General features: G+C 43.1%; 1 protein-coding gene across 1 annotated transcript in view; it reads right to left on the reverse strand.

The window, feature by feature from the left end:
- Window positions 1-12,065, reverse strand: part of GALNT8 (polypeptide N-acetylgalactosaminyltransferase 8) — a 41,958-nt gene that overhangs the window by 14,373 nt on the left and 15,520 nt on the right. Inside the window, exons 3-6 of the mRNA XM_070453139.1 lie at window positions 8,231-8,397; window positions 4,658-4,841; window positions 3,130-3,327; window positions 1,696-1,810 (exon numbers count right to left, since the gene is read on the reverse strand). Coding sequence (XP_070309240.1) covers window positions 1,696-1,810; window positions 3,130-3,327; window positions 4,658-4,841; window positions 8,231-8,397 — 664 coding nt within the window. The remainder of the gene's footprint in view (window positions 1-1,695; window positions 1,811-3,129; window positions 3,328-4,657; window positions 4,842-8,230; window positions 8,398-12,065) is intronic.

A 12,065-nucleotide genomic window follows, 5' to 3' on the forward strand; every position in this document is an offset into this window, starting at 1 on the left:
GCACAGCGCCAGAGATACACAAGGTGCTGAACCAGGGTGGGAGTACTTTCTCTCCCATCAGACCAAAACTCCATCTGTATTTATACACATCCAGGTGCACCATCAGTGCCGTGGCCTCTAGGTGTCAGAATAAAACATCACATGCAACTCTGATGTTCTCCAAGGTCTGTTCCTAGAGAAATGTTCATCCTAGCAAATGCTTAGAGGTTTGAAAGGACAAATGGCCACGTGTGCAAACCACAGAAGCTGGATACCGGTAAACTGTTTTATCAAGAAAAGGGAAGAATGACCCTTCAGAGGGTACGGCAACTCACTCTAGTATTTTTGCCTGGAGAAGTCCATGGACAAAGGAGCTTGGAATGAGTGGAGTGGGTTGCCATGCCCTCCTCCAGGGAATCGTCCTGACCTGGGGATTAAATCCGCATCTCTTACATCTCCTGCTTCGGCAGGCGGGTTCTTTATCACTGAGCCACCTGAAAAGCTGTTCTCTTCATACCGATGAGAATACAGATGTGGTGTTGGGTGTATCAGAACAATGAGATGGAAGAGGCTTGGTTCCCAACACCCTGCTGGTGGTAATTTAGTCACTAAGTCATGTCCAACTCATGTGACCCCATGGACTGTAGCCAGCCAGGCTCCTCTGTCCATAGGATTTTCCAGGCAAGAATACTGGAGCAGGTTGCCACTTCCTACTCCAGGGGATCTTCCCAACCCAGGGATCAAACCCACGTCTCCTGCATTGCAGGCGGTCTCCTGGGTTGTAGGTAGATCCTTCACCGCTGAGTCACCAGGGAAGACTGGAACTGTCGTCTGAGTCCTGAACTGCTCATGTTCAAACTATTACAGGAATTAATTTCTATCTCATTTAAACCTCTGTTATTTTGGCCTCTGTCACAGAAATCAAACAAGGATTCTAATTCTCAAACGTTTATAAATCATTTCAAGTTATTTATCACGTTTGAACTGCACTGTCATCCTTAGGAGGGAAATAAACTGGGGCTTCCCTGGTGACTCAAGGGTAAAGAATTGCCTGCAGTGGAGGAGATGAGGGTTCGATCCCTGGGTCAGGAAGATCTCCTGAAGAAGAAAATGGCAACACATCCCAGGATTCTTGCCTGGGAAAATTCCATGGACAGAAGATCCAGAAGGGCTACAGTCCACTCGAGTGTTCAGTTGCTACAGTCCATGGAATCGCAAAAGAGTTGGACACAACTTAGGAACTAAACAACAACAAAGCTGGGCAACAGATCATGGAAGAAAATGGACATGAACTCATGTCATCCTCTCAGCTGCTTTGGCTGTCCATAGGGGGACAGATTGGCTGTCCATAGGGGGACAGATTGGCAGCCCACACATCTTTATCAGCGGGTCCCTCTGCCCATTGCAGTTTCTGTCTGACTGGTCTTGCAGAGAACCACCCGCCCCAAAGTTGGTGTATCTCAGGAGATGCTTGGAAAATGCCTGAAGTCCTCAGGGAAATAGGGACACCATCTTCCCAGCAATATCTCCCAGACTATACAGACCTATACCAAGAAGCTCCACTCTAGAAGTTCCACAGCCTCTCCCTAGCGACCTGGAAACATGAGAATTTGTTCACCTCATGAGCCAGTGGCATCCATCCTTGTTCCAATGTTCCAGAGATCCTCTACCTTACCCTTCTGCTCTGTCCCATAACGAGAATGGAAACGTACCTACCCTCAGGCTAAGTTCCACATTCTCTCCTCCATAGGTCAGCATCCCACCATCCAGAGAGCCAATTTCTTCCAAGAAGAGCCTGTTGGCAGCCAGGATGCCCATGATGGAAGGACTTCTGTGGAGCACATGGCAAGAGAGTCACTTACCCTGGATGCGGAATGTCAGGATGAAGGTGATGGGTAGGAAGTTCAGTGATGATGTAGCCTTTGAAACTCTCTCTACCCAAGCTTCTTCTTATCCTGAAGGCTTTCCCTAAACCTTCAGGCTGAACTAAGAGCATGGAGCCTTCCCATCTCAGATTACATTGAAATCCATCTTGGTATCCCTACTTCATAGCCTGATAAATGCTTAAAGGGGCTGAAGTGTTTTCTAAGACATTATACACTTTGCTTTATTTTGCTTAAAATTCCTTAAATAGCCAAAGTATCTGATATTTCCTTTCTGGGATCAGCTCTTTTTTTTTTTGAGATATAATCAATACATTTAGTAAAGTTGCAGAATACAAAATTAATATACAGTAATAAGTGTGTTTATATATACTAACAGAAAATTTTCTGAAAAAGAAATTGATCCCATTTATAATAGCATTAAAAATAATTAAATATTTATGAATAAATTTAACCAAGGAAGTAAAAGATCTTTACTCTGAAAACTACAAAGAAAGCAAAGAAGACACTAGTAAGTGGAATGGTATATTGTGTTGTGGTGGTGGTGGTTTGGAAGAATAAAAGAAGAATTAAAATGTTAATAATACTGCCAAAAGCCATCTATAAATTCAGATGTTAAAATGTTAATAATACAACCAAAACCATCGATAATGCAATTCGTACCAATATGCCAATGTCAGTTTTGTTTTAACGGAAGTAGAATGATCACTCCTAAAATTCATATGAAACCACAGTTCGGTTCATTTCAGTCACTCAGTTGTGTCTGACTCTTTGCGACCCCATGGACTGCAGCACAACAGGCCTCCCTGTCCATCACCAGCTCCCGGAATTTACTCAAACTCATGTCCATTGAGTCAGTGATGCCATCCAACCATCTCATCCTCTGTCGTCCCCTTCTCCTCTCGCCTTCAATCTTTCTTTGTTTAACTTTTAATTTTGTATTGGGGTATGGTCAATTAATAACGTTGTGATAGCTTCCCGTGACCAGTGAAGGGACTCAGCCATACATAGACATGTATCCATTGTCCCCCAAACTCCCCTCCCATCCAGGCTGCCACATAACATGGAGCAGAGTTCCATGTGCTCTACACGAGGTCCTTGTCGGTTATGAGATCTGCTCTTTCTCTCTATCCCCTGTCCTTCACCCCAACTCCTCTACTCCTCTCACCCCACTTCTTAGACTACCACCAAAGACAAACAAAGCCCAGACTGTCCATCCCTGACTTCCCCCGGACTAATCAAGTTTCCCGAGCTCATGCAGACTGACCTCACAGGAGCAGTAACATCATGGAGATCAACCCAGGCTTTCGGCAGTGCATCATAGCGGCACCAGAGTTCCCAGTCAAACCCGTCAACCGCCAATGCATACTGAATCAGTTCAAAGGTGTCAAAAAGAATGTTGTCAAACACGGGAGACACAATCACAGTGCGGTCTTCCTGAATCCGAGCCAAGATGGGCTCTGCCCTGCAAGAAGGGTGTGCAACAGACTCAGGTGGGATTTGAGGATAACAGCCAAAGCGAGCAGACAAAGCTGCTCCATCCCATCCCCTTGTCCTGACCCTGAGCACCTTCTTCACTCAGGCCACGCTGGCTAGTGGGCAGAACTCTCCAGAGTCCAGAGAATCTGCAGGTTTGAGGAATAGCTGGGGCTGCTGGCAGCTGATTCCAGACAAGAGCACATTTGAAACTGGGGTACCCAAGTACCAACCCTAAGCCACTGTGAGCAGTGCTATCAGTATCTACCTGAATTTGCTTTATTTCTTGGTTCTCCCTGCTTCTAAAATGACACCTCTTTACTATCTGATTCCCCACATTCTTTGAATAACACAGCTCTTCGTATCATGTAACTTCGTGGGAAAACCTTAAGAATTACCAAAAGGTAGTCTCTTCATGTATGGATGTGAGAGTTGGACCATAAAGAAAGCTGAGTGCTGAAGAATTGGTGCTTTTGAACTGTGGTGCTGGAGAAGACTCTTGAGAGTCCCTTGGACTGCAAGGAGATCAAACCAGTCAATCCTAAAGGAAATCAATTCTGAATACTCATTGGAAAGACTGATGCTGAAGCTCCAATACTTTGGCCACCTGATGTGAAGAACTGACTCATTGGAAAAGACCCTGTTGCTGGGAAAGATTGAAGGCAGGAGGAGAAGGGGACAACAGAGGATGAGATGGTTGGATGGCATCACCGACTCAATGGACATGAGTTTGAGCAAGCTCTGGGCATTGGTGATGGACAAGAAAGCTTGGCATGCTGCAGTCCATGGGGTCACAAAGAGTTGGACATGACTGAGTGAACTGAACTGAGTCTCTTCATTTCACAGATAAAGTAATCTGTTTGTTTAGCTGCTAAGTCACGTCCAACTCTTTTTCAACCCCATGGACTGTAACCCTCCAGGCTTCTCTGTCCTTGGGGACTCAGGGGAGAATACTAGAGCATGTTTCCATTTCCTACTCCAGCCCAGGGGTTGAACCAGCATCTCAAGTATTGGCAGGTGGATTCTTTACTGCTGAGCCACCAGGAAAGCCCTAAGTTGTGACTCATTCAAAGTCACAAAATATCTGTCATAGTCAGGGTTGGTATCCAGTTGTCAATACTCCAAGCCTATCTTTTTTTCTCTAGACTACTTCCTGTAGCCAACCACAGTCCTTGAATGAAAATATACAGTTTTTGGAGCTTCCCTTTTCTTAAGTTCTGGTATTGACTTTCCCTACTTCCACAATATCCCGTCTCTACTCATTGTATGTACAATTTCTCCTCTCTCCCCTTCCCCACAATGAGCCCCTGGAGCCTTACCACCCAACATTCACTTCAATGTGAGCATCCAAGATGGCAACCACATCGGCTGTGGCCACCTCCCTGCCGGTGTTGCGAGCTGCAGCCAGACCTCTTCTCTTGGTATGCCGTATTATCTTCAGGAGTCCTGGAGACTTCTGGTTGTAAAGCTTAATCTTCTCATCCAAGTCTGCCTTTAATTCTCCTGCCAACCAAAGGCACACCTATAGAAATTCTGAGTGCAATAATCAGCACAGTGCAGAACTTTTATACTGGGATATTGTAATGGTTGGACTACCTCCTGCATAGGGTGGGCAATTCTACAGCCTTGACTGAGAAAATAGTCTTTCCCCTATACTGGCTTCTCCTCTGCCTTCCATCCTCAGAATTTATGTTCCCATTCCCAATCTTTTTCTTGAGGTTAAACTATCTTAGCGTAATAAAACTGCTGTGTCAGGCACTGTTATAGGTACTTTAAGTGTATTGAGAAATTATTATAAGAATCAGTGGGACCAGAGAAAACCATAATTTGAAAAGACACATGCACTCCAATGTTCATTGTAGCACTATTTACAATAGCCAGGACTTGGAAGTGACCTAAACGTCCATCAACAGGAATGGATAAAGAAATGTGGTACATATATACAATGGAATATTACTCAGTCATAAAAAAGAATGAAGTTGTGTTATTTGCAGGATCTAGAGACTGTTACACAGATTGAAGTAAGTCAGAAATAGAAAAATAAATATCATATTAACACATAATGTGGAATCTAGAAAAATGATATAGATGATCTTACTTACAAAATAGAAGTAGAGACACAGATATAGAGAAGAAACATGGACACCAAGGAGAGACAGTGCGGGTGAGATGAACTGGGAGACTGGGATTGACATATGTACACCATGACACTATGTATAAAATAGATAACTAATGAGAACCTGGGGTTTCCCTGGTGGCTCAGACAGTAAGGAATTTGCCTACAATGCAGGAGACATGAGCTCAATCCCTGGGTCAGGGAATTCAGAGCTCTGCGGTGATCTAAATGGGAAAAAAATCCAAAAAAGAGGAGATATAGCTCATTTACTTTCCTGTACAGTAGGAACCAATACAACATTGTATACGCCAATAAAAGTTTTTAAAAAATGAGTGGGACATGCCTGACCTAACTAAGGTAGGGTTGCTGATGGACAGACATTGCAGATACAGCTTGGAATATCATCTCCACAGCTAACCTCTCAAGATTTTCTGGAGAGCACATAAACAATGGAAATTGTTTCATTTTCTTTTAGATATTCCTACTTGACATTCTCAGGCTCAACTGGGATGGAATGCCCAGATGAAATCTGCTTTTCAGCTTCTATCTAATAAGTTTATCCCCAAAATAAAGAAGGCTGAGTGCCAAAGAATTAATGCTTTTGAACTGTGATGGTGGAGAAGACTCTTGAGAGTCCCTTAGACTGCAAGGAGATCAAACCAGTCAACCCTAAGGGAGGTCAACCCTGAATATTCATTAGAAAGACTGATGCTGAAGCTGAAGCTCCAATATTTTGGCCACCTGATGCAAAGAACTAACTAATTGGAAAAGACTCTGATGCTGGGAAAGATTGAACACAGGAAGAGAAGGGGATGACAGAGGATGAGATGGTTGGATGGCATCACCAACTCAATGGACTTGAGGTTGAGCAAGCTCCAGGAAATTGTGATGGACAGGGAAGCCTGGCGTGCTGAGTCCATGGTATCACAAAGAGTCAAACACACCTGAATGATTGAACAACAATCTCCAAAATAATGCAAACAAGATTCACTATTCCACATTGTTCACAGTTTCTTCTTCTCTCTCTCCTCTGTTTTAAAAGAATATGTCTATGCATTCCTATCAATTTTTAAAAACTTGGATTAAATCCAAGTTGTTGGACCCCTTGTTGACCTTTGAAATATTTGACTTGATGCAAATGAAGCTTCATATCTAGAGGGGACAAAGGAAGTGGGTACACCTCTCATGTCAATGTGTAGCATTTCAATCTTACTACCATTGATGGTGAAGACAAGGAGAATTACGCTAGCTAACATTTATTAGGGACAAGGACTCTACATGTGTTAATTCCCAAACAGCCCTGTGAGGAAGCACTATTATTTTACAGATGGCGACACTGGAGACATGAAGTAACTGAGAGACTCGCCACCACCTAAAGTCACATGAGTAGTAAGCTTCTCCTGTGGCTGACATGGTAGAGACATCTGATCATTTTCTTCAATTTAACACACACAAAAAAGGTTTTAATACAATACATAATTCAGTGCAGGCTCAAACTGGCTGCTGTTTTCATGGTTACTGAGAGAGAAGGTGATTGCTGCCCCAATGACACGAGTCAAAGAATGACCAACAGTTCCCTCTGCCATGCCCTCCCAAACAAATTATCTCCGTGCAAGACACAAACGGGTTCCTGACCCAAGTGAGCAGGATGTGTTATACATAGGGTCTGGAACAGCCTAGAACTTTCTTTGGCTTCAAATAGTTAACGAACATAAGGTATTTAGAATGAATAGTGTTAACTGCTATCTCCGTGGAAGACACAAACGGGTTCCTGACCCAAGTGAGCAGGATGTGTTATACATAGGGTCTGGAACAGCCTAGAACTTTCTTTGGCTTCAAATAGTTAACGAACATAAGGTATTTAGAATGAATAGTGTTAACTGCTATCACTACCTCTGTAATTCTCACTCTAGTCCATGAAATCATGATTATTCTCAACATCCGTGCTTTGCAGATGAGGAAGCTAGTGGAGAAGTAAGTCACTCAAGGCACAGAGCTTGTAAGGGTGGAACTGAGAGTCTGTAAAGTGAAGACTCAAGTGCACTGCCTTCCACTTCTCCGGTGTCATCTCAGTGAGGACTGGACCAGGTTGGGGGAGAGGGCAGGGCCTGAGCAAGAGACCCAGCCACTGTGGAGAGTCTCAGCACCCAGAGCTCCCTTCTCTCCAGGCTTAAATACCCAGGAAGATTGGGGTTTCCTGCTAGGGGATGATTCTGAATCTCTCCCTGGTATCTGGGGTTTTCCTTTGGACCCGCCTCTCTCCCTGCCATCTCCCTCATGGTGCATGGGCCTGACTGACTGCAGATCGACCACATGATTGGAGCACATTGTGTGACCTCTCTGTCTTCGTTTCTTCTTCTGTGGGACCAAGAGGATCATCCTCACCCCCTATCTCAACTATGGGAAGATTAATGTGCCCTGCACAGTCAATAAACAGTCCCTTTCTTTTCCCTCCATGAGAAACCCAACTTCCTGTCTTCATGCGTGTGTGTGTGTACGTGTGTGCATGCTCAGCAGTGTCTGACTCTTTGCAACCCTCTGGACTGTTGTCCCCCACGCTCCTCTGTCCAAGGGGTTCTCCAGGCAAGAATACTGGAGTGGGTACCATGCCCTCCTCCAGGGGAACTTCCTGACTCAGGGATCGAACCTGCATCTCCTGCATTGGCAGGCAGATTCTTTACCACAGTGCCACCTGGGAAGCTAAGCTAAAACCCCTTTATCCTAGCACAATCCATATACAGTCATTTTTATACTATTCCTTGATCAAGTTGCTCACCATTTGAGCTAAAATCATCCACTAAGATGATCTCTTTTAACAGTTGAGGGGGGGTCCGCTGGATAACGCTGGTGATGGCTCGCTGGATGACAGACAGAGCTTCATCCATGAATATGAGGATGACGCTGAGAGATGGGAGCTGTGAAGGGTACTGCTTCCAACGACACCTGTAAGAGACCTTTTATAATAACCATATCACTCTTTTAATTACTTAAACATTGTTCTCTAAAGTCCCCCTTCACTACACAGGATGTTATAATAATTCAATCAGTTCACCAACTCTCAAACTCATTAGGAAGGGAAACTGTCAGTTTGCTTATCACAGTAGAAAGATTTTCATTTGTTTGTCCAAAGTTCTCCTGTTGTAGGGATAAACTTCATTTCTTTTTGATTAATCATCAGTAGACATTTCCCCTTGAACAGTCAACCTGCCCCACAAAGAATTCCCATTCCTTCCCCTGCCCCAAAGTAGCTTCTTTGCCAGAAGTCCTCTTTCTGCCTCCCTTCCCCCATGTTCTCAGACCTTCCATCATTTGGACACATCCCTCAACTTCACGACTATAGAGAGGTGGCAAACTGTCCAAAGAAGTGTGCTTGACACATGTTTTAAATGTCACAGCTTACATTTAGTAAATGCTTACCATATGCGAGGCACTGGCTTACTCTTTTTTTTTTTTTTAACATCCTCATCAAGATATATTTTACACACAATAAAAGTCACCCATTTAAAACTGCACATTTCATTGTTTTTAATAATATTCACAGAGTTGGGCAACCATCACCACCATCTAATTTTAGGACAGTTTCATCACACTAGAAAGAAACCCCATACCCATTAGCAGTATTTCTTCATTTCTCCCCAATCCCATTCCCCCTCAGCTATAGGCAATTATTAACCTACTTTTTATCTCTATAGAATTGCCCATTCTGGACTTTCTGTATAAATGGAAACATACAATATGTGGTCTTTTGTGTTCACACAGCATGATGTTTTCAAAGTTCATCAATGTTGTACCATATGTCAGCACTTCATTTCTTTCTATTGCCAAATAAGATTACATTGCATGGATATGTCACATATTTATCTGTTGTTCCAATATTGGACATTTAGGATGCTTCTACTTTTTGGCTGTTATAAATGCCACTATGAAAATTATTGAATGAGTATGTTGGCATGTTTTCATTTTACTTATACACACATCTCATCCTAGGTGAAGATTCTTGGAGAAGGATCCCCTTGAGAGTCCCTTGGACTGCAAGGAGATCAATAAGTCAATCCTAAAGGAAATTAACCCTTAATGTTCATTGGAAGGACTGATGCTGAAGCTGAAGCTCCCAATACTTTGGCCACCTGATATGAAGAGCTGACTCATTAGAGAAGACCCTGATGATGCTGGGAAAGACTGAAGGCAGAAGAAGAAGGGGACAACAGAGGATGAGATGGTTGGATGGCATCACTGACTCAATGGACAAATTTGAGCAAGCTCCAGGAGTCAGTGAAGGACAGGGAAGCCTGGCGAGCTGCAGTCTATGGGGTCGTAAAGAGTCGGACAAGACTGAGTGACTGAACTGAACTAAACTGAAGAGTGAAATTGTTAAGTCATGTGGTAACTCTATATTCAACAATGTGATGAACTGCTATACTGTTTTCTAAAGTGGCTGCACCATTTTACATTCCCACCAATAATAAATGATGGCTTTAATTTTTCTCCATGTTCTGGACAATATTTGCATTATCTGTCATTGGGATGAGAGCCTTCCAGGAGTATGAAGTATTGTCTTACCATTGCTTTGATTTCCATTTCCCTAATAACCAACGGTGTGAACATAACTAATGGGGTGAACTTAGACATGACTCAGTGACTAGCACTTTCAGTTTTCACTTCATGACTGATGCACTTTGCCTAGAGCAGAAGCTAACACAACATTGTAAAGCAAGTGTACTCCAATAAAAAAAAAATTTTTAAAGAATCAGAACACATTTCCTCTGATTACAGAACTATCAAATAAACAAATTCTCGGAAGGCAAAAAGGAATATTATGAGGCTTTGAGAAATCAGGAAACAGGACATAAAAGTAAAACATAAATAAACACAAGTTGGAAAAAAAAATTAAAACTAGGAATTGCACAGCTAAGCTTTTCTCCCCAAATCAGTCCCTCTTTTTACTTGCCACTCCAACATTGATGAAATGCAGAGTAATCGAGACTGACTCTGGAGACACATCAAGGGACTCCAAAAGGCCATGCAGGGAATTTCAAGTAACACTGAAAAGCCATACAGAAGTCTACAAGAAGGATCTCTCCTTTCTCCTTGTTTCCCAGCACCTGACTGGCATGTGTGGACCAGCTCTGTCCAGTAGAATTTCCTACAGTGATACAGATGTTCTGTATATGCTGTCCATTGTGATGTACACTAGCCACATGTGGCTAGTAAGCATTATAACAAGGCTATGTAAACTAAAAATTAAAAAAGACAAAAACTGCTTTTTAATTTAATCCAATTTTAATTAATTTAAATAGCTATATGTGACTGATGCTACCATATTGGATAGTGCAGTAAAATATACTAAAAAGTATTTATTGATTGGTTAACAGCTGGAGGAATTAATCTTTAGCAAATACATCCAGTATAGAATTACAATTGCTCCCTCACCCTTAGTGGGCTTCACAGTTGGCTCAGTGGTAAAGAATCCACCAGTCAAGCAGGAGAGGCAGCGGATGTGGGTTTAATCCCTGGGTCAGAAAGATCCCCTGGAGGAGGAAATGACAACCTACTCCAGTATTCTTGCCTGGAGAATCCCATGGACAGAGGAGTCTGGCAGGCTGCAGTCCACGGGGTCACAGAGAGGCAGACACAACTCTGCACACCCACATGCACTCACTCACCCTTAGCAACAGGAGGGTACAAAGGGAGAAATATATAAGGTGAGTAATTTCTAGATGTTAGAGCTAGAAGTGTGTGCGAAGTCACTTAAGTCATGTCTGACTCTTTGCGACCCTATGAACTGTAGCCCGCCAGGCTCCTCTGTCTATGAGATTCTCCAGGAAAGAATACCGGAGTGGGTTGCCATGCCCTTCTCCAGGGGATCTTCCTGACCCAGGGATTGAACCCATGTCTCTTATGTCTCCTGCACTGGCAGGCAGGTTCTTTACCACTAGCACCACAGCCAGATCCCAGATGTTAGAACTAGAAAGATAAGTTGTATGCAAATGACAATGTTGCCAGAAACTGCTGTTGTGAAAAGCAAAAAAAAACTGATATGCACACATGCAACAATTGCCAAACATCTTCTTAATGATACATTGGGGTTTCCTGAGGCAAGTTAGGAGGGAAGCAAGACTAGCTTCCTGGGTGTCTGGCTTGTGCAATCACACAGGTTCCGATACTTGTGAATTAACTCGATTTAATCATTTGCTATCACCATCTTGAAATATTTTTTAGTAATTTTTAAATAACAAGCCCCACATTTTAATTTTGCACTGGGCCCTGCAAGTTTTGTAACTAATCTGGTCATGGCATTTTTCTGAACTCTCCTTTCCATGTGTTTAATTGTTTGTTGGAACTTAATATCTCCTTCGGGCTTCCCAGGCAGCTCAGTGGTATAGAATCTGCCTGCCAATGCCTGAGACACAGGAGATATGGGTTTGATCCTAGGTCAGGAAGATCCCCTAGAAGAGGAAATGGCAACCCACTCGAGTATTCTTTCCTGGAGAATCCTATGGGCAGAGGAGCTTGGGGGGCTACAGTCCATGGACTTGAAAAGAGTTGGACACAAAAGAAGCACCTGAGCATGCAGGATCTACTTAAAACTCAATAAAGTTTATTGATTCCCC

Source organism: Odocoileus virginianus, chromosome 23, assembly GCF_023699985.2.
Source record: "Odocoileus virginianus isolate 20LAN1187 ecotype Illinois chromosome 23, Ovbor_1.2, whole genome shotgun sequence".
Taxonomy (NCBI): Eukaryota; Metazoa; Chordata; class Mammalia; order Artiodactyla; family Cervidae; genus Odocoileus; species Odocoileus virginianus.